Here is a 23,415-nt window from a genome sequence, read left to right as displayed (position 1 = left end):
TTTTAAGCATTAACAATTTTAGAGGTTTAAGTCCTGTGAACTTAAATTAAAAAAATTTGAAATATTATTTGTTTATATATTATAAAATATTACATTATTTATTTAAATTCAACTGTTTTGTGCTATATAACACTAATCAATTTTTGAACTTTGCAAAAACTTTCATTAGCTTCCATTGCATTTATTAAAAAAAAAAAAAAAAGACTTGCATTTATAATCCTAGCCTTAATATCATCCAAAGAACAAGTTTTTAATGCATACACAAAAATTCTGACATGACCTCACAAGAAAAAATCTAATAAAAATAGATCAGGCGACTGAAGTAACCAAGCAATAGGACCTCCTCTATTAATCCACAAGTCATTATCCTGAAACTGTAGTACACATACAACATAATTATAGGGTGTTCTATCTTGTTAAACTTAACATTAAAAAATTATTTTTCAAAATTAACAAAACTAAATATAAAAAAACTAAATAATTTGCATTTCAAATGATATTGTTATGTTTGTAGAATTTATATTTCTGAAATTATAAAAACTTTAAACTGCAGTAGAATTTTTAGGACGCCTATATAGACCTACAAAAAATTAAGATATATTTTAAGAATAAGATCTATTTCCCAAGAGATAAGTAATCAAAGGGTACAAACAGGTAATTCTAGGAAAGAGAAACACAAATGTGATCAATAATTATCTGAAAGCATTCAACGTTTTTAATAATTAGAGATGCAAACTAAAACAACATTTAGGTATTAATAACTTAAGTCTACTAAATTAGGAAAGATAGTTAAGAACAAAGTTTAATGCTGCTTGTAGAAAAACAGACCAATTATTATATTGCTGGTAGAGTTGTAAACTGAGGGAATCTTAGAAAAGTAATAAAAAATTATACAAATATAGCTATGAATTATTGATACTTTTTGTTCCAATGATCCCACTCCTAAGGCTATACTGACAGGGGGAAAAGTCCTTTACAAAAACATAGATGAAAATGTTATTTGTAATGGCAAAGGACTAGAAATAAGTTATGCATCCAACAATAGCAAACTGCAATGTACAGGAATCATGTTAGACCATTAGAAAAGGAAAATAAAAGACAAAATAGTGTAATAAGATAAATCAAGTGATGCAAATTGAAAAATGCAGAATCAAAATATACATACATAATTACATAAATTATAAAAAGAGAATTTCATAAACTTACATACTAACAATTACATAAACTATAAAAATGTTACTACTGTCCAAACAGACAAAAAAAAAAAAAAAAAAAAAAAGAGGTTTGAAGGCAGTATAGAAGCAAAACAGAAAGAGTATGCTAGAACACACACCTCTTGGGTCTGGAGCTAGGGGTGATGTTTTAAGTCAACTACTCCAATCCCCTCCTCCTATAGATGAGGGATTGAAGGCCAGTTAAATGACAGCTGTTTAGTGACAGGCATTTTAAAAGACAACATGTAAATATAACTTTATGTTTCTATGCATAAATTCTTTTCTTTTCTTGTTCCCTTATTTGTAAATGAATATTGACTTCTTTTAACTAAGGGTGACATAATTGTATACTATGCACATACAGAGAAAAGAGTGTAGTAGAATAGTGTGAAGAGCTTAAGTATGAAATGTTTGAATCTTTAAAAGTGTAATGTAATTAAATTTCCAATACATAAAAATACATAAAAATTTAGTTCTCCAAAGAATTAATTTTTCTTGCTTGAAACATTTAGCTGGATTAAATTTTGATTTCATATCAACATGCTCCCTGGAAAGAGTTAGTAAAAAGAGAATATTAAGTTTATGTCTTTAACAATATCAGAGTTGCCTTTTAGAGAAAAATTATTCTGAAAAGGGATCCACAGGCTTCCTCCACCAGCCACAGTGCCTCAGCTTCCTTTAAGTCTATCATTCAACTGAAACTCTTCCCTCCAAAAGTTTTCTCTTAATTGCCAAATCTAATGGCCTTTTTTCTCAGTCTTTTATCTTTCATGACCTATCTGCAACCTTTTATACTATTAATAACTCTCTTCCCCTTGATACTTTTTTTAATTTTTAAAGCTTTTTATTTTCAAAACACAAGCATAATTTTCAACATTCACCCTTGCAAAAACTTGTGTACCAAATTTTTTTCTCCCTCCCTCCCCCTTTCTTCTCCCCTAGATGACAATATGCTAATCCAACATGTTAAACATGTGTAGTTCTTCTATACATATTTCCACAATAATCTTGCTGCACAAGAAAGAGCAGCTCAAAAAGGAAAACAAAATGCAAGCAAACAACAACCAAAAGAGTGAAAAAACTATGTTGTGATCCATATTCAGTTCCCATAGTCTTCTCTCTGGGTGCAAACGGCTCTCTCCATCACGTTTAGTGGAATTGGCCTGAATCACCTCACTGTTGAAAAGAGCCAAGTCTGTCAGAGTTGATCAACAATACACTTTTCTTTCAAAACTACTATAACATTACTTTATCCTGGTTTTTCTCCAGCTTTTCTAATTTCTCCCCATTTCTTTTACTGGATCTTCATCCAGGTCATATCTAGTCAGTGATGTGTCCCCGCCTGGGGATCTATCCTGAATCATCTTCCCCTTCTATATTATTTTACTTGATGATGTCATCAGTTCCCACAGATTCAATTATTATCTCTACATTGATGATTCTCAGAACTACTAATCCATCCCTAACCTCTTCTAATTTTCATTCTAAAATTTCTAACAGCCTATTGGACATTTTAGGCTAGATGTGTCGAGTACTCTGCCAAGCACAGGAAAAATTATCATTTTTAGGCAAATCAGATCCTACTCTCACGATCTTTGAATTTCTATCACGCTAACATAATGGCTTCAAAAAGTAGGAGCTTAAAGTTCATTAAATTGAATTTTCTGTGATTTTATTGACACTAGAATATTATCTTCCTTTGGTGAAATGTCTTTGATACATCTTAACAAGGTAAAATTGTTTTTGAATGAGAATTAATCCTTTAAAAGTTCATTTTTATCTAAAATTAATGTTTGATTAATAAATTTAGGAATACATGCATATGTCTTGTAAATAAAAAGCTATAATAAAATACTTTTAAAATAAATAAATTTAGAGATAAGGGATAGGAACTGGAGTTATGACTTCATCAATAAAAGAAAAACCCTCTATAAATGGGTGTTGTTACAGTTCCTTAGAATACCAAAATTTTAACTTGTTCATGGCCATATAGCTAGTGATGTATTAAAGATGGCACTTGAATCAAGGTCTTCCCAATTCAGAGGTCAGATTTCTATTCAATAACCTATGTTAATATCTATGATAAACCACATACAAAAAAGATTTTACACGTATGATTACCAAAAGTGATATATATATTACAACCATTTCAGCAAAAACTGCTTCAAGTAATGATACAATAGCCATTCTAAAACAAGTTCTCTGAAACATTTTACATAATAACAGCATTATTGTACAATGATTAACTGTGAATGACTCAACTATTCTCAACAATACAAAGATTCAAGACAACCCTGAAGAGGCTATGATGAAAAATGCTGTCTACTCCTAGAGAAAGAAATGAGGGAATCTGAATGCAAATCAAAGCATACTGTTTTTTATCTTATTTTTCTTGGGGAGCAAAGGGGGTGGAGAGTGTTAGCCTATGTTTTCCTTAACATGATTAATATGGAAATGATTGAACATGTATAACTTTGCCTTCTTGATCAAAGGAGAGGGATGATGGGGTCGGAGAGAATTTGGAACTCAAAATTATAAAAAGCAAAGGCTAAAAATTGTTTTACATATAATAGGGAAAAATAAAATTTTAAAAAATAAAGATCATGGCCAAACTTTTTTTTAAAAGTCCCTAAAAAATACAAATGTTTTTTAGTATGCAAATGACTTAAAAGCCGTTACTCCATTACTGTCTTAGTATCTTTTAGAACATTAGTTCCAGCTTTAATAGAGCACTCCTTTTTGACATAAAAATGTTTTTATACCTCAAATTATATATTATTAATGCCCATCAATTGAAAAATATATGTTAACAAAAAGAGTATGAGAACAGTAATTCTTTTTTTTTTTTGAGTCTTATTTATTCCAATTTACATAAAGCCACGAGCTATCCTCTTATTCTCAGTGTTATTAAACTTTTTTGTTTAATCCATCCAGAAGAAAATAAAGAGGATTTGGCTTTACCATGACAGGATTCTTTTATTTCAAAGATCCAAGCAGCTTTTTTTTTTTTAATCTTTTTGAAAGTAGACATAGAAAATACAACTAAGTTATGAAGATATTTATTAACTATGCTCAGGACCACTTCTCAAAAGGAATCCAGTAGAAAGAATATAAACAAAAATTCCTTGAAAACTGTTTCATTTTGTTTCCTCAATTTTAGGAAGGATCTTAAAAAATAGAGAACGTCCAGAGGAAAGTGAGCAGGATGACTAGGGATCTCAAAGTCATTTTATGTAAAGATCATGGAAAAAACTGCAGAGTTGGAGGGGATAATACAATGACTACCTGCTACAAATTGCACATAAGATCTATGTTATTTCAATGTTTAGAGACAATGTAACATAATGAATGTAACCCTGGGAACCAAAAAGATCCTGGGTTAAATCCTACCTCTGATACATATCAACTTATAATACCCTGGGGAAGTTAAGAGAACAGTAATTCTTAAATATACTTTTGAAAAATAGTAGTGAACAGATATTTATATCCACAATTAACAAAGCCAAAATCCATAATGGAATCAGTAAAAAGCAACTGCCTTTTTTGATAAAATAAATACACCTTAATGGTGTACTTGCTTATTTTGTTATATATTAACTCATAACGAATATTTCAATGAAACTAAATAAAGGAAAACAGCTGGTACAACTATGGATTCAATAACAACTCAATAACACTCTTTCAATAAGAATTCCAAAGACCCCAAGTTGGAAAACATTAAAACCAAGCTGTCTCATTAGGACTACAGCAGAATTTTTTTCACCTCTGAATTATTTGAACACTTGTCTTAATCCTTTATTACAGCATTTAAGTCCAAGGAATTTAAATTAGCTTCTATCAAAATACATTTGCAATGAGAAAGGGGTCTAGATTTATGATTTCATCCTGTAAGGAACTCCTGAACTAGAAACTACCTCTTCAATACAGATCAGCAGTTCATCTGTCTTAGTTACCTGAGGACTGTCAGGGATAGGACATTGAATTGGGCTCTGCTGATTCAAGACAGTCTCTATCCACTCTATCACGCTGCCTCCCTTCGCTGAAGTAAAAGCAGCTAAACTCCTTTGACTAGTATTGGAAAAACTTCTATCTATTCAATAGGATCAAAGGGAAGGAAAGATGTCAAGCCAACTGTTACATTTCTCTTCAGGTACTTTATTTTAAGGATTTAGGTGTAGTCAACTTGATCAAGCTCTATAGCATTAATGTCAAGTTCTAGGAACATAAAGACATTTAAAGGAATTTTAAAGATGTCAATGGTGACATTTTTCACAAGACTGAAAATAGTTCTTACGCTCAAACCAAGAACAAGCCAGAGTACCAGAATAATTGCTTTATTAAAGCACAATAGTTTCCAGTCAGTATGATTTATGTAAATGAAAAAAACTTATCATTTTTAAACTTTCATAATTTTAAAAAATAATTTAAAAAAATAAAAAATAATTTTAAAATATTTTTTAAAAAATATAAACAAACAAATGTTTTATTATATTTAAGTTCAAAGCCGTTTCTCTTCTTCTCAACTCCACATTAAAGATCAATATTTGATACATATGTGTGGTGTGTATGTGTATAAAACCACATATATTGTTTCATATATCAGTTCTTTCTCTGAAAGTATAAAATGGAATCTCAAAGTTGTTTTAGCTTACATTTCTTTAATCAATAATTTAGAGCATTTTTTTCATATGACTATACATAGCTTTGATTTCTTGCTCCAAAAATTGCCCAATCGCTTTTTATTTACATCAGCTGAAGCATAATACATTCTACTTCAGTCCTTTATTTTTACTATGTCTTTCTTATTTTAAAACAACATATCGAGTTCTAGTTTTTTTTAATCTATTTTATTATTCATCTCCATTTTAGGGGGGAGTTTATCATCCTAATATCATTACTAGACTTTTTTTTAAAAATTCATAACTCTGTCTGATAAATTCTTATATTCTCAATCTGTTTTTCAGGTCAGCTGTTTTTCTACCAAGAAGTTTCATATTCTCTTCTATTTTTTCATTCTTTTATTTCTGTATTTCTTGATGTCCTGATGACTTGCTAAATTCTGATTTTTGCATTTTCTTTGATTTTTGAATTTTTTTCCTATTGGCTTTTTCATAATTTTCTTTTCTTTGAATTACTCTTATTTACAGTTTTTTCTCAATCTTTCTTGATTTTTAAAGTCCTTTTAAAGCTCTTCCAAGAAATTTCTGGGGCTGTGACCATTTTACTCTAAAACTTTACAAGAAGCTATTTTGTCTTCTGCATTTGAACTCTGATCATATAACCAGAGTAGCTATCTGTGGTGAAATTTGTGGGGGGTTTTTAAACTCATTTTAGTGGCCTTTTTTTTTGTTTCTTCTCCCCACCCTCCACCTCCTCACACTCTCACTGACTTTGTTAGTCTGTTTCTGCTCCCAAGGTGTGAGGGTTAATTTCCCAGGCTTCAGCTTTTCTGAGCTGTCTAGGGACCTTTGACTTCTTGGTTCTTCCAATATTCTATAATCTAAGATGACCAAATGGATCACTGCTCTTCTGGGACATCTTGGTCTATAAGTGACCTCAGGTACTCTTCTCTATCCTCTCAGTCAAGACCAGGGGCCCAAAACAGCTGCCATTGAAAATATTCTTGCTAGGGGCAGCTAAGTGGTGCAGTGAATAGAGCACCAGTCAGGAAATCTGGTCTCAGAAACTTAACACTTCCTAACTGTGTGACTCTGGGCAAGTCACTTAACCCCAAATACCTCAGCAAAAAAAAAAAAAGAAAGAAAGAAAGAAAGAAAAGAAAATATTCCTGTGTCTTCCCATCAGCTCACCTCATCTCTCTGCAGCCCTGGAATGAAAACCAAAGACTCTGTTCTCCCAGTGCCTGCCCCTCTGTGACCACACTCATCACCATCAGTAAAATTTAACTTTAGGGAAATGGACAAAGAGCAAAAAAAAAAAAAGCATTCTAATTATTCGTAATCAATCATATATGGTATCAGAAGGCACTACAGATTGGAGTAGAGTGGTGATACTTTTGTTCCTCAAGGACAGTCTACAAACTAGTTAATATTTTTCCATATGAAAGGAGAATCAAAACTCAATGTTATTCATTTGTCTAAAATTATACATTGTGCTTTTATCACATATGTGATTTAAAAGTTAAAAATTTATAAACCATGTTACAAGATTTCTCGAAGGAAAAAAAAGTTCAAGACACCTAATTAAAATTTTTTATTGTTCCAGAAACAGAAACAAAGCATGTTTTTGAGGTTCCTTTCCCTAAAGCACAGTTACCACAATACATATAACTCTAACAGGCTAGCTTCTCACTTTGATAATGTTCCAGACCAAGATTCTTGAGACTATTTGGAAAACACAGTAAACCAAGTATAAAGCTGTACTAAGCATTTGTTCTGAAAGGAAAGGAAACCATATTCTTGGCTAAAAAATAGGGATCAGTGGCATAATTACAAAAAAGAAAAATTTCTTTAGAAAAAGATGATCCTTATTCCATCTTTGTGAGGTGCTTATTCAGATCTTTAATTGTCGCTTTCACTGGTATAAACTATTTTTAAAGTATACTAATGTTTAAGATTTCCTACACTTATAGTTAGAAATGTTCATAACCAGTTGTTATGAAATAACCAAGTACTTCCATCAAAATGCATGTAAAAAACCTAGAAACATAACTTGTTGCTGAAACCAACATTTTTAATCTGATCATAATCAGTTCATGAAGGTTTTGCTATTTTGACAGCTAGAATGCCATTTACTGAAATGGTAAATGAGATTTTTATATAACTCAAGTATATTTTTGTTGAAATCCTTACAGAAATAAGATTTTTAAATAAGTCAAGAATATCATTGACAGACATGTTCCATTATATTCAAGAAAGAACATGAATGTCTTAGAGTTTTTTTTAAAAGGAAACCCACATATATTATTAATAAAAATTACTTAAAGGGTATATTTTTTTAATAGTAGCAATATATTGCCACTGCTCTGAAACAATATTTCTCTACTGGTTTAAATAATATGTATTCAAGAATCTTTGTAAAGAACAAGTGATTCATGTTAAGTAAGCCAAATTCTGACCCAAATATAAACAACTCCCAATTTCTGACAATGGCCAACATGTACTGTTATAACGGATTCTTCAAAACCAAATGTCTGTGTTTCTTTGCTTCACAGCATAATTACACAGGGATAAAGATTTTTGGAGGATTATTCATTTTTGGTCTTTAACAAAATCCAGAAAAGAGACAATTTCCCCTTATAATGATGATAACCTTGGTGATGCAGAATATGAATAACATTTCAGATGTTTGCTTTTGTCTCTATGCCCACAAATTCCCTAATTTCCAGATTAAAAAAAAATCCATTTATTGTAATAGAATACAACAAGGATTTATTGAGTTCTTCCTTTGAAATTGGAAAATACAGGGTTTACAATTGGATAGCATCATTTCTGTGCCAAAAACCATTGATAATATTAACTTTCAAAGATGATCCTTTAATAATGTAAGTCATCAAGCTCAAAATATTCCATTTGAGCTAATTAGGCATCATTTTCCCTCTATATCTAGCAGCATAGCTAGCCTTGAAAAGTATGCTGCAGTTTTACCTCCAGCTTAAGGTCTGATTGAAGTCTCTCAAACAAGCTGTATTCAATCCTGATAGTTCTTTATTGTCTATAATGATAGTTGCTATGGAAAACTAGTTTGTTCTAGGTGTCATTGAAAATAACCAAAATCAGGTAAATGTAACAAAAAGGCTCACAAGAAAGTATATTATAACCTTGAAAACATCATTATTACATTACAGCACGCATCAGGAAGGAAAAAAAAAAAAAAGCTGTTGTATAAGGAGACTACTGCACTGCTAGATTTACATTCTTGCAAATAAAACCTGGTAAGAATCCATAAGAAGAGCTTTATCATCTCACTTCCAGTTTCTTCCCTTCAAGAACAATTTGAATTTCTTTGGCATCCAAAGTCTCATAAGTCAATAAAGCTTCAGCTAGATTCTTGTGTTCTTTTGCATGTGTCTTCAGAATGTTTTTTGCTCGTTCATATGAGTCCTGAAATGCAAAAATAAAACACAAAACCTCACAAAACTTACCAATGTGAAAATTAAAAAGGAAAATTATTTATAAAATGTGAATTTTATATTCCATAAAATCCTTGTCCCAACATTTCATCATGGTCAGGAGAGCATTATGAATTCTCAACAATATACCAACAAAATCCAAGCTAAGACAAGGACTAGAGGGTATTTGGAAGCTGTAGAATACTTCTAACAATCCCAAGGTGAATTTCAACAAATCATCTTTTTTTTAAAAAACACAAATGTTCTCCCTAGATGTTGTGTAACTGTAAATCTTAGAACACGAGTCATTCAAAAATCAAATTTACAAGTAAACTAAAAAGAATAGAGAAATGGTGGCCACATGTCAAGTTAAGCTGAGGCATATTTCCAAAGATGACCTATCCAAAACACCATGTCTTCATATTACATAAATAAAAGTAAAAAAAGAATATTCTTACCCTCAAAAGTATTCTTATTTCTTGTTCAATAGCAGATTGAGTTTCTGGACTCAATTTCCCTGTATCAGAATATGTCATGACTCCAAGCTAAAAACCAAATGAAAGAAAATAGTTGATCAAAAAATGTAAAACTCTCTAAAATATCCAACATTTTTCCTCCAGAGGCAACTGAGAATCAACATAATCAAATGTAAACAAATATGGAACATAAAATAAAACTTAATAAATACATCTTTTTCTTACAAAGTGAAGGACTTATAACAAGTAGTTTTACCATTTGACTTAATACTGGGACATCTTATTTATCAAGGAGGCATCTCTCAAAAGGAAAAAAGGAAATGAGAGGCACCTAGTTGGACAGTGGATACAGCACCAGCCCTAAAGTCAGGAGGACACGAGTTCAAATTTGACCTCAGATACTTAACACTTCCTAGCTGTGTGGCCTTGGGCAAATCACTTAACCCCAATTGCCACAGCATAAAAGAACAAAAAGGAAATGAGATAAAGATGAGCTCTTACCTTTTCACTCATTCCAAATCGAGTAACCATTCGCTTTGCTATTTTAGTAGCATTATCAAAGTCACTAGAAGCACCTAGTATTAAAAATAAGTAAATCAGTATTTTTAAAAGCTATTAAATTAGTAAACCAATATTTGACCCATAGCAATTTTTTGCAATCAACCTGTTGTAATATGGTCAGTTCCAAATATAAGTTCCTCTGCAACTCTTCCTCCCATACTAACATCCATTTGTGCAAGCAGCTGGGACCTAGTTTCATTCCATCTATCATTCTCAGGTAGAAGTGACACCTACAAAAATTTGGGAAACATTCAAATTATAACAGAAGGAAAGTCAGATTACAATTCTCCAAAAAATAAGCGTTGTTACTGCTTACCACCTAGCATTATGCTCTGAACTAATAAATAAAAATTATTTCAACTTCAGAACCAATATTTATGCTATGAGGATAATAACAACAGTAATTAATGATGATAATTGCACTTATACATAGTCTAGGTTTGCAAAATGCTTTACAAATATAATAACATTTGTCACAGCAATGCTTTAAGGTAATTGCTATTATTATCCCCATTTTAGAAATAAAGAAACTGAGACTTTAAAAGTTAAATGACTAGCTAGAAATGCTAAGAAAGCACTTGACACAGCTATTCCTGATTCCCCATCCAGCACCACTCAGTAGCCCTAGCTGCATAGTACTAATGGCTGTATAGTACTAATGACAGGATCTACCTTGTCTTCGAAGATGATTAGAATGGCTTTTTATGCGACAAGATTCCAAACCAAAAACAGTTAAGAAAAATATTGAACTGGTGAGTTGTGATCCAGTTTTTGCTTTTATGATTTTCAAGAAAGAAAGTTTAGCACGAATTAAAGATGGGGTAGATTCTGAATCTATTTCGAAATACCAAAAAACACTCAAGACAAAAAACGTATGTCAGAAGAGTCTTTGGTATATCTTCAAGGAAGTTCAGAAAGAAAATTTCAAAATCAACTCATTTCAACTAAAGATGTAGCCATGTTCTCCCCATTAGAATACATTACATTTTAACAGGCAGCTTATATAACTTTACTACTAATCAAAGGATTCACTAGAGACTATTACAGATATATAGATAGATAAACACACTTGACCATGAAAATTAACAAATAAAAAGTTTTTAAAGCCTCACATGTCCAAGTGTTGGTCCTCTTGGCATGATTGTAGCTTTGTTGATAGGCATGGCATCTTTAGTGTAATATGCAATGATAGCATGACCAGATTCATGATATGCAGTGATGGTTTTGTTTTTATTATCAATTTCTACACTCCTACGTTCAGGACCTAAAAATTAAAAAATAATACTTTATTGAATGACAAAAATTATTTGACAACACAATATTAGATGTTATGATATCTGATATTGTTATGTCCTTATCTGGGGAGAGGTGGAAGCAGACAAAATAAGTATATTCTGAAATAACACTGTTGTCCTGTACAATAAATGCCAGTTTTGCAATAACTCAAAGTCAAACAACTCCCACTGTTAAAATATTACAATGCTTTAAAAAATGAATCCATTTCAATTTTTAAAAAGTATATGTCCTGTTAAAGGTAAAAAAAAAAAAAAAAAAAAAAAAAAAAATTATAATATTTAGGATCTACTCTACCTTCCCCCCTCTAAAAAGCTAAAACAGCCAAACTCCCCCCAAAAAGCAAAATGAGAATAATTAATATATATGCTAACTACAACTACATAAATACTTTAAAGACTAAGAGCAATTAAATCAAGAAGAATTACAAAAAAGAAAAAGGGATCACAGAAGCAGTTTTTGTTAAATTTCTAATATAAACTTATGAACAAAAAATTTATTATCACTTAGATATTTGAATTTATTTTTCTTGATTGTTACAGCATTTTTAGAAAGAACTTTTAAAGATCAAGGATGAAAGAAAAGTTTCAAAATTAAGTATAGATATATAAACAAAGAAAATTATTCTTTTAGTTTTTACATGGGCCTTTAGGACTGAGCTCTGATATTTGACATATGATGGCAAAGAATATCTTATGTAAAAAACACCCAACATATTACAAATTAAAATATTTTTACTGAACTTTCAAGCAAAATCTCTGTGCTACAAACATGAGTTTTAGTATAGTACTATGCTTGTTGTTTGGACCTTTTGCACCCAAATATGATTCCTGCTATCACTAATCTAACCTTTCAGGCCATTATCATAAACTACTCATAGGAACTAGAGTATTGAACTAGAAATTCTTCAGCAACCTCATAACATATCCAAATGTAACTCATTATTTTTCCTCCAATATGAAAGATATCATCCTGCTTCTAGACAACCAGGTTTGTCACTTCAGAACTATCCTTGATTCTTCAGTCTTCTTCATTCCTAATTTCTGATAAGTTTCCAAATCTTATTAATCTACTATGGCATTATCTTTAACACAACCATCTTCTTCTCTCCACAGTTATCACCCTAGTCCAGGTTTTTATAACCTCTTGTCAAGACTTTGAAAATAACTTCCAAATTAGTCTCTCCCCAATACAATCCATCATCCATACTACTGCCAAAGAGTTACTTCTATAACAGAGATCTAAGGTTCATTGACTTTATTCATACTCCAGGGACTCCTTGTTACTTTCAGGATCAAATACAAATTCCTTTGCTATTTAAATCCTTCATAACCTGGCTCCAACTTGCCTTCCCAGCCCTTTATTCCTCTTCATTCACCCTACAATCTGGTTAAACCAGCCTTTTTCGTATTCTTTACATGTCAATCTATTTCCTGTTTCTTTACTTTTGCTCAAAAGGCATCTCCCCACTTCGAATTCTTTGAATTCCTAGTTTTCTTCAAGGCTTTTTCCTCAAAATATCACTACCTTCACAAGTTTTTTTTCCTAACTCTGATGCTATGGATCTTCCCAAATTAACTTTTCTATATATTCTTATACAATATATAGTCATACAACTAAACATTAATTGTTCCATGAGGGTAGAAACTGTTTCAATTTTGTTTTCTTAATTCCAGTGTAGTATTTGCCTCATAGCAGAAGCTTTATATACTGTTTGATTAATACATCTAACCATTTTATCTCTCTTCAGCCAGAAGGGAAGGTTTTTAAAATCAAATCAATATACATTATATTTATATAAGTATAAAACTAAATTGTAAGACTAGACAGCTTTGGTACTTTGCAAAGGAAATTAGAAATACTGCTCAAGAATATTCAGTTCACAATTTGGCATTTACAAAAATTCACAGCAAAAATTCTAAACATGAAAATTCAGGGTTTTTTAATTAGAAATTTTGTGTATATAGTTCAGCTTTACAGAATACTATAATTTTAGAGGTAAAAAGAATCTTAGAGATGTAATAATGCATTTCTCTTACTTTACGTAATTACAGATTGACCTGGAGAAGGTATGACTTGCCAGAGTTCTAATGATAAAAGACACAATCACAGGAAAATATAAGATTGGAATTTATATGCATGAAATCAATTTACTTTCTGGATTATTTTGGCTATTTGAAAAGTAAGGAAGTCAAAGTACAAGAGAAACATACCCATTAATATTTTATCCTTGGAGAACTCCAGTTCCTTCATGGTAACCATATCTTTCCCATCAACAGCTGCTTTTAATGCAGCTTGATTCACAAGATTCTCTAACTCTGCTCCAGAAAATCCAACTGTACCGCGAGCTATTATTTCTGGATCAACAGCTATATAAAAAGAATATAAACACTACAATTTTAAAAATTAAGTCAAAGGTAGTTTTATCATTAAATAACAATATGTTTAGAACTTAATTCTGAAGGATTCTAACAGAAAGTATTGCATAAAGGTTCAATCCTGGCAAAAAGGGTACAACTAGAAGCTATATGGGCAAAATGCTTTGTTCTACATAAGAATTAATAAATCATATCTCTCCAAAGGAAAAATACAAAAGTAGAAACCAGATTTTACAACTTAGTAAAAAGATCAGGACAAGATTTTATTTTTAAAATGTAGTCATTCGGGGCACCTAGGTGGCACAGTGGATAGAGCATCAGCCCTGAAGTCAGGAGGAGCTAAAACCAAATCAAATTGGTCTCTTGACACTTAACATTTCCTAACTATGTGACCCTGGGCAAGTCATTTAACCCCAATTGTTTCAGGGAAATAAAATAAAATAAAATGTAGTCATTCAAATGAACTTTAAGACAAAAGTTAGCACCATTTTTTCAATGCTTCAATGATCTGTAATATAAAAAATATAGCTAATATCTACCACACAGATTGCAAATCCTCTGAAAAAGATGGTTTTCAAGAATCACTGTGATCTAAAAATTGTCACTTTGTGTCTAATGTGATAAGTCTTTCTAAATTTAAGTAGGTTAACTGCAATACAATGATCCAAGGCTCTCTTTCATTCACCTAGGAGAACTCAATGGCATCAACTTTCAGCCACACAATACCATAATAGAGGACCAAAGGAAGCATTTAAAGAAAGAACTCAATCACCACAGATATCTAAAAACTGACTTCAGGGATGACCAATCATGTGCAGCAATTAGGTCCACATCATAATCTGCCTTAAAATATTTAAAAAGTACATAAGGTTATCCTGATATCTGAAATCAGAAACTAGTACACTCATAATCACAAACTCAACTAATTTCTTATGGTTAACATAGACCTCAAAAATCATTATAGTTTTCATTTTCTGGAGAGAGAAATAAAGACAAATAGTCTTAAAATATTGCCCAGACTATAGCTCTGATGCTTCATTTTTACTTTCAGCAGTTTATGAGGTCATGATAAGCTGAATATCTGTCAACTCTTAAAAGGACTCAGAAAAGTTAATTGTAGAAGTGTTATTACTCCTGGGATAGTAATAACTACTAAATATGGGTAATATGTAAATTCAAAACATAAAGATATATTTCATTAGCCTTTGACTACAGTGTATGAAGCTGAAATTCCTTCAATTAAGCCAAATTTACAAGAGTTACAGTCAGAAAAAGTTTCTTCAAATATTATCTAAAACGGTCATCAAAGAACAAAAATAATGGTAATGTGGAAAAAACTGTCAACCCAACACTACTATTTCAGACATATAAAGATTCCAATCGCAGAAGGTAGAATCATTCTGAAAACCAAATAAGTGCATATACAGTGAAATAACATTAAGACCACACTTTTAGAAGGAAAAAAAATAAAAATAAAAGTTGGATTTCTGACATGCATAGAGTACAGATAAGATGGGGTTCTTGGTCTTTCAAAACATTTAACAGTCTATTATTATTGTGTTGAGAGAAAAAAAAATACAACTGGAATTTTAACTTACATTGATCAAATTTTATTTTATTGAGATACCATTTGAGAATTTCTGTTCGACCTTTTACATCTGGCCTTGGAACTGTAACTTGCATATCAAAGCGACCAGGACGTATTAAAGCACTATAAACAAAAAGTGGGAAAAAAAAGTCCACAATCCAGTTTCAATAAATTGAAAGTTGACACTGAAATTTAAGACCTCCCCACATTTATTTCATTCAAAAGAAAAGAGGAAGATGGTGGCGGCCAGAAAATAGAACAGCTTGCTGAACCCAGTAATTTCTTAAGAAACATTCAAGTAATAGTCTCCATTACCAATATAAGGGCATAATTCATTTCTACCAACATTCACAGTAATACAAGTAAATATGAGAAAGGAGTAAGACATAGGTTTCTTAATCTCTTTGTAAAACCCCTTTGGAAGTCTAGTGAAACCTATGAATCTCTTTTCAGTGTTCTTAAATAGCATAAAATAAAATGCACAACATTAGAAAATTTAAAAATTATACTGAAATAAGTTATCAAAATATCTCTTAAAAATAAGTTCACATAAAGAGATTAAGAACTCTTGGCCTACATAAACAATATCACTATTTATTTACTGAGACAATTAAAGAGAAGATGAGAACTTTAGCCATTCTCACTTTGAAAGAAGACAAAAGTTACTAGTGAATTAATACACACATACTAGGTTCAAATGAAAATGAGAGGCTTTATCTATCTGTGAATCCCCAGATATAAGTCAATTTTTAACAAACTAGGAAGTTTACTGCAATTTTTAAAAATAAGAAATATTCTCCAAAACAAATATAAAGATCTTTAAAAGAAAGTTTTCATGGAAAACTAATTTTATACATACTTATCTAATGCTTCAGGGAAGTTTGTTGCTCCTATGATGATAACTCCTTCATTTGGTTTAAAACTATTTAAAAAAAAAATCAAGTGGTGACAAAAAGTAAATGACAAATTTCATGGATATCTTCAATAAAACACAAAAATCCCGCAGTAGAGTTTGCTTATTTCTTAAATAGTAGTTAACTAAAACAAAGTGCTGAAGCTAATTAGACAGAATAGCATGGCTCTGAAAAACTCTGAAAAAAGTGCTGACTTACAGCTTAGTAATGTTCAGAACAAAACACCACCTCATTAGGAAAATAGGCATTTCAAAGAATTTCTTGTTCAACTTCAGAAGATAACTTATAACTCAGATGCAAATATGAAGCACAACTAAATTTGTTTTTCAAATTTAAGTTTATGACTTTCTAAAGTTCTCAAAATTTATAACTAATATGATTTAAGGACAAAAAAAAATCTGTGACTTACCCATCCATTTCAGCAAGAAGTTGATTTATGGTCTGTCTTGAATATGGATGCATTGGAGACTCAATCCTCTTTCCACCAACAGAATCCAACTCATCAATAAATATGACACAAGGGGCATTTGCTTTTGCTTCCCCTAACAAATGAGAAAATAAATCCAAATACATTTAAATAAAAGGTCCACATTTGCTACAAATGAGCAAATAGGGAAAGCTAAGTAACAGCAGAGAAAGTGCCAACCCTGGAGTCAGGAGGAGCTGAATTCAAATCTAATTTCAGATGCTTACTAGCTGTGTCACTGGGCAAGTCACTTTATCCTGCTTGCCTCAATTTCCTCATCTGTGAAATGAGCTGGAGAAAATGGCAAACCACTGCAATATCTTTACCAAGAAAACTTTTAATAGAGTCATAGAGTCAGAAGTAACAGAAAAATGACTCAACAACAACAAAATTTGTCACTAAAATATTATAGTTGTCAAGGAGCTACAATATATCTGAACAGAAAAAGAAATGTTCATTGTGAAAAAAAAAAAAAAAAACTTAACACATCTATAAAACTTCACTTAAAATTTAGCATAACCTTTTTTGTAACATTCAAACAAGTAAAAGATAACAGTAATACAAAATTAGCAAATACAAATATATTCAGCTATGGAAGTTATTTATATACATAAGAGTTACAACAAACATTCTTTATTTATATGCTATTATATCAATGAATTAAAATGGAGGGGTTAGCGAGGAAGAGAACTTCAGTCCTTTCCCATAGCTTCTAACCTAATTTATCCCTGACTGTACTACACTCCAACTCATCCCACTGCCACCATGCAAAACCTGGAGCTCTATTGGTTTTGTGGGTAACTACAATTCTATCTGAATTCGCCACACCAAATTTCCTAAAACCAGTTCCTGTCCAAGCTATAATGATGTTTACCCACTGTCATTCAAGACTAATCAACTCAGGGAGAGAGAAAACTGAGTTAGTTAAGTGCTTGCTTTTTAGGTGGAAAGTCTTATGAATGAGTTTCTTCCCATTCCCCTCAAAAAATAAATAATTCTATTATTTTCTAATATGTATATTATTATAACATACTGAAAAGATTTCTGATACGGCTGGCTCCCACACCAACAAACATCTCATCAAATTCTGATCCAGAAGCATAATAAAAAGGAACATCAGCTTCTCCAGCCACAGCTCGAGCAAGAAGTGTCTTTCCAGTCCCTGGAGGTCCAACTAAAAGAATACCTAAACAAGAAAATATTCATGTTAGCCAAGTTAAGGAAAAAAATCTCTCAAATCAATTTACAAAAGTAAAATAGGATATTAGAACTAAAAGATATTATAATTCTCTAGGTCAGGGATTCTTAACCTGAGACCTATGACCTTTAAAAAAAAAAAAAAGTTGACTGCTGTACTTTGACATAATTGGTTTCCTTTATAGTTCTATGTATTTTATTTTATGCATTTAAAAACCATTACTCTAAGGAATCACAAGTTTCAACAGAATAAAAGTGTCTACAAACAATAAAGAAAAAGAATTTGTGATCTAGGCATTTTCTTAAAAATCCATGTCCATGATGCATTTCAAATTGTTTTCTGTATTTAAGTTATTTTCAGATCAATTCAGAAATAGAACTCTTAAGTTTTTAAAATACTTACTTGAACATTAACTTTCACAAAACCCCGAAGATAGGTAAATTCAACTGTTAATATTTAACAGAGAAAGAAACTGGGTCTCAGAGAAGTTTAAGTTAGTTGCCTATAGACACAATGCTTTTAAGAATATTGAAAAAAACTAGAATTAGACTTAGAAGCAGCCTTCTAATTCAAAATCCCTTATATCCTAAAGTCTATGGAAAAAAATTCATCCAGTCTTAAGACATCAATTGCATAAAATAGATATTAATTCATATTAGTACTAAATTCTGACATTTGAGATTTTATTAAACATCAGTGTCATCTGACTATGTCTTTTTCTAAGATTACTCTGTAATAAATGAACTTATCAACAAAACTGTTGTCTCCATTCCCTGAGATTTTTTTCACAGAATCATATATTTTAGAGCTAGAAAAAAATCTTAAGAAGTCATCCAGTCGAATCCCTTGATTTTTAAAGATGAGAAAATAAGGCAGTGAGAGATTAAGTAATTTGCTAATTTCAAACTGGTAGTCAATCTCTAAGTAGTATTTGAACTCAAGTCTTTCTAATTCCAAGTCCACTATCAGACAGGCTCCTGCTTATATCAATGTATCAGGACAAGCAGGAAGAACATAGTTATTACTTGGGATGAAACATGCCATTTGCATCTAGAAAAAGAACTACGGAAACTGAATGTGAAATGAAGCATGGTATTTTCACCTTTTTATGTTTGTTTGTTTGTTTCTTTCTTGTAGTTTTTCCCTTTGGGTCTGATTTTTTTCTTGTACAACATGATAAATATAAAAATATGTTTAAAAGAACTGCATATATTTGACCTGTATCAGAATGCTTGCTGTCTTGGGGAAGGGAAGTGAGAGGAAAAAACTTGGAACCCAAACTCTTAAAAAAAAAAAATGAATGTTGAAAACTACCTTTTCATGTGTTTGAAAAATAAAATACACTTGAAAATTTTTAAAAATTTTAATTAAAAAAATTATTCTCTATAATGAAAAGCAAGCTAGTTCAACTACTGTTCTAATGGATGATAAATTCTAAATTAGTGGAGACTGAATTAATGAGGTTTTATTGTATTTTTAACTTAAATTATCACAATTAGAGAGAGACTGATCTCTTACCTTTTGGAAGTTTACCTCCAAGCACAGTAAACTTTTGTGGATTTTTCAAAAATTCAACAACTTCCTGTAATTCTTGCTTAGCTTCCTCTACCTATAACATATTAAATATATAAATATGTCTGTGTGCTTAAATACATATATACACACAGATACATGAGTAACACAAACCTCATAGCATCCCATTTTTTCCCCTGAAAAAAATCATCTAGTGTTATGGTTAACTTAGATTGTTAATTAAAAATATTTAGATACTATTACACTTCAAAATTAGTTCCCCACAATAGCTTATATTTAATACTTTTAGTTTACAGACAGTTTGCTCCCAACAATTATCAGGTGTCTAATATAAATATTATTATACTCATTTTAGAGATGAAAAACAAACACAGAGCTGTAAGCAAAGTCCTGCCAGAGTTATACAGAGTATAAATATCAGCCCCAAGACTTAAACAATTAAGTAAAACAGTTTCATAACATTTCAATCTCCCCTATTTGCTACCCTCCTCACAAAAAAATCTTGGTTTATGCTTTACATATTAAACAATCAAGCTTAAATATCCTCTCTAGTCCAGAAATTCTTAATGTAGAGGCCATGGATTTCGAAGAAGAGCCAATAAATGTGAAGAAGTCCATATGTTTTACTCAACTTACCAAAAAGATCAATAGCATTAAAAAAAAAAAGTTAAGATCTCATGCTCTATAGTCTTTTCAAGCACACCTAAAAAACATGATTTTTAAGTAGCTTCTCATCAATGTTTGCTTTTTTTTTTTTTTTTGCTAAATCCATAAATGTTCAGCTTAAGATACAGTACCCACAACTGAATAGACCCTAACTGAATAAACACTGAACAGGGAGTACAGGACTATTATCTGCCCTTCCTCCCCAAATCACTTTATGATGAAATTAAACATCAAAAATGATTATTACATATACAACAGAATACTAAAATAGTTTTATATGAAACGGAATCTGTATTACTCTAATTCCTACTGATTTTTCAAAATAATGATAGCTAAATTCAGGAATACATTTTGCATGGTTTCATGTAAAGCACAATACAATACATATTGTATTTCTTTCCTTCTCATACTACTTGACTTAGGACTATTGCTTCCCTGTTATATTCTCTATCTTGCCTTGTTTTCACGTTTTTATTTTCAAGTATTTCTACACAAAATTGTGTATATTCAAGTGTTCAGCCTTCCTTTGTCTATTTCAGCTAAAAGTAAAGTTAATATGATGCTCTCTCTCCCCACCTCTTCCTCCACGCTTTAAGAATATTCTCATATTCCAAATATAATAGCAAATGAGAGGAAGGAGAAAAGGAGGAGGAGGAAAAAGGGAAAGAGAAAAAGGAGGAGGAAGAGAAGGAAAGGGGGAGAGGGAGAAGGAAAGGGAGGAGAAAAAGAGGGAGGAGGAGGGAGAGGGAGGAAAAAGAGGAGGAGGAAAAGATTACAAGGTTTAAGAAGCTGGGAATGAGAGTCTAGAGAAACAATAATGAAGATGAGAAAAATACTTTTTGGAAAAGTCTACAAAGAAAATGAAATTTTAAAAAATTAGTGTATAGGATCTGAAAGGAAAGAGAAAAGAGAAGTATATTTGACAAGAGGAAGAAACATAATCAGATAAAAATAGGAAACAAAAAGGAATAAACAGAACCCTAAAGGCAAAAGGGTTACCAACGAGAAGAGGATTGGGATGAGAAGAAAAAAAAAAAACAGTGGGAACAGGGCCACCTTAAAAAAAAGACTGAAGTAACTGAAGGAACATAATAATACTATGTTTACAGCCCAAAAAAAAAGGGGGAAAGGGATCATAATTTGTAAAGAATAGTTTAGAGAAAGATATACATCTAACAATTTTAAATGTAAAAGAATTAAATAATCTAGAAAAGTGAAAAAAAAAGGGACAGACTGCATAAGAAAGCAAAACCCCATCAGTTGCTGCTTATAAGAAACACATTTAGAAAACAAAAGATGTCTACAAAATGAAGCTGAAGGGATGGAAAAAATTTACCATGCATCAAATGAATCCAAAAAAGTAAGACTTGCCATCATGCTATCTGACAAAAGCAAAAATAAACACTCAAAACAGAAAAACATGAAAAGAACTATATGAACTAAGGCAGAATGAAATATGCAAAGCCACAAAACTACATAATACATACAATAATTACATACACAGTAATTACAACAATGGAAATGGAAAGCACAAAAAAATCAAAAGTAAATGTTACAAAATTACAAAGGCCAAGTGGGGCTTAAATGAAGAAATATGAGAAGACACTCATAAACTGCGTCTTCATATAGGTCAAAGATTCACAGATGTTACACATTGCACATGTTTTCAGGCTTTTTTCAATGCACTGATCAAGTGTGATGATTTTTTTTCCTCTCCAAAAAATACTTCTTTATCACACAGAATGGTTCTCAGGGAGGAAAAGGAAGAAAGAAAATGGGATATTATGGAAATATAAGAAAGACAGTATTAAGAAAAACTTATTTTTTAAAAATAGCAAGTTCTACTCCCTTCTTGCTTCTTTTTAAACTGATATATTCCTCCTTTTAAAATTCATTCTTTTTTCCCCTCTCAAAATCCTCAATAACAAAACAGTTTACTAGGGTGTGAATGTTACAGCCATATGGAGTCACAAATGAAAAATAGATACATCAGATCTGGACCAAAGGTGGAAAGCAACCCTGAAAAGGGTTTGGTGGCTGTCATACTAGAGGTATTAAGTCTTCCCTGAACATTAAAGACAATTTCAAAGGGCTGATGGTGAAGAAACACTATCCAGAAATGATTGTGTGTATTCAAGTGTTCAACCTTTCTTTGTCTACTTCAACTAAGAGTAAAGTTCATTTAATGCTCTGAGAGAATTGAGGAACTCTGAGTGGAAATTAATTATAATTTTCTCACTTTTTTCAACATGATTAATGAATTATAAATAGTTCTTAGTTACTCATAAAAAATGAGTCATTATGAGAATGGTCACCACAAAAGATATCTTTGACAAAAGCATGAAAAAGGCAGACATTTTCTACATCAAACCACATTTTAATATAACCAAAAAAGGATAAAAAGACTATTACCCAACTGTCAATCCTTATTAGAATAAAATGAAGCATAAAAATATATTAAAAATCCTCATTAAGAATCAATCCATTCTCAAGTCAGATTTAGTATCTGTCTAAATCTAAGTGCCTTTGAAGACATTAAGGTTCCAAAGAAAACTTGTTTATCCTTTTCTTATTAGAACAGTAAAACTCTATCATCATATAGCTCCTTTCAATCTTTAAATAAATTTAATCTCACTAGGTTTCTCTTTATTCTTATGTTTTTAAAGTTCCTTCTCATTTGAAATCCTTTTATCATTTTTCTGCGTAGAAAACTCAACTTTGAAGGATAAATTATCTTTATTTATTTTCCTCTATTTTTTGTTTATGCAATATTTGTAAGATCTCTCACCTATGATAACCCTTCCAGGTCTTGTGGAATTCTGACGAGTTCCCGATCTTGAATCACTTCTTTCTAGATGTTTACAATATTTTTTCTTCAATGATATTCTTACGACTTTTCCTTTGGGAGATTTTTTCAGTACATGATTGGTGTATTCTATTTTGAATTTGCTTTTTGGTTCTAACGGGTGAGTACAATTTCATGAATTACAGGGGACCAACTTTTTTTTTTTAATTGGTCTTTAAGAAGGCCACTGACTCTTTTTAAAATTTGTATTG

At 31.2% G+C, this 23,415-nt stretch overlaps 1 protein-coding gene across 1 annotated transcript in view; it reads right to left on the bottom strand.

Annotated features, from left to right (window-relative positions):
• Window positions 1-7,412: 7,412 nt before the first annotated feature.
• YME1L1 (YME1 like 1 ATPase) overlaps window positions 7,413-23,415 on the bottom strand; it is a 34,436-nt gene continuing 18,433 nt past the window's right edge. Inside the window, exons 9-19 of the mRNA XM_051962995.1 lie at window positions 19,678-19,768; window positions 17,995-18,147; window positions 16,905-17,037; window positions 16,441-16,503; window positions 15,592-15,704; window positions 13,829-13,984; window positions 11,435-11,586; window positions 10,426-10,552; window positions 10,263-10,336; window positions 9,744-9,830; window positions 7,413-9,277 (exon numbers count right to left, since the gene is read on the bottom strand). Of these exons, the coding sequence (XP_051818955.1) occupies window positions 9,134-9,277; window positions 9,744-9,830; window positions 10,263-10,336; window positions 10,426-10,552; window positions 11,435-11,586; window positions 13,829-13,984; window positions 15,592-15,704; window positions 16,441-16,503; window positions 16,905-17,037; window positions 17,995-18,147; window positions 19,678-19,768 (1,293 nt within the window). The 3' untranslated portion in view covers window positions 7,413-9,133. The remainder of the gene's footprint in view (window positions 9,278-9,743; window positions 9,831-10,262; window positions 10,337-10,425; window positions 10,553-11,434; window positions 11,587-13,828; window positions 13,985-15,591; window positions 15,705-16,440; window positions 16,504-16,904; window positions 17,038-17,994; window positions 18,148-19,677; window positions 19,769-23,415) is intronic.

The sequence above is a fragment of the Antechinus flavipes genome, chromosome 5 (genome assembly GCF_016432865.1).
Source record: "Antechinus flavipes isolate AdamAnt ecotype Samford, QLD, Australia chromosome 5, AdamAnt_v2, whole genome shotgun sequence".
Taxonomy (NCBI): domain Eukaryota; kingdom Metazoa; phylum Chordata; class Mammalia; order Dasyuromorphia; family Dasyuridae; genus Antechinus; species Antechinus flavipes.
This window is presented reverse-complemented; position numbering and strand designations above follow the sequence as displayed.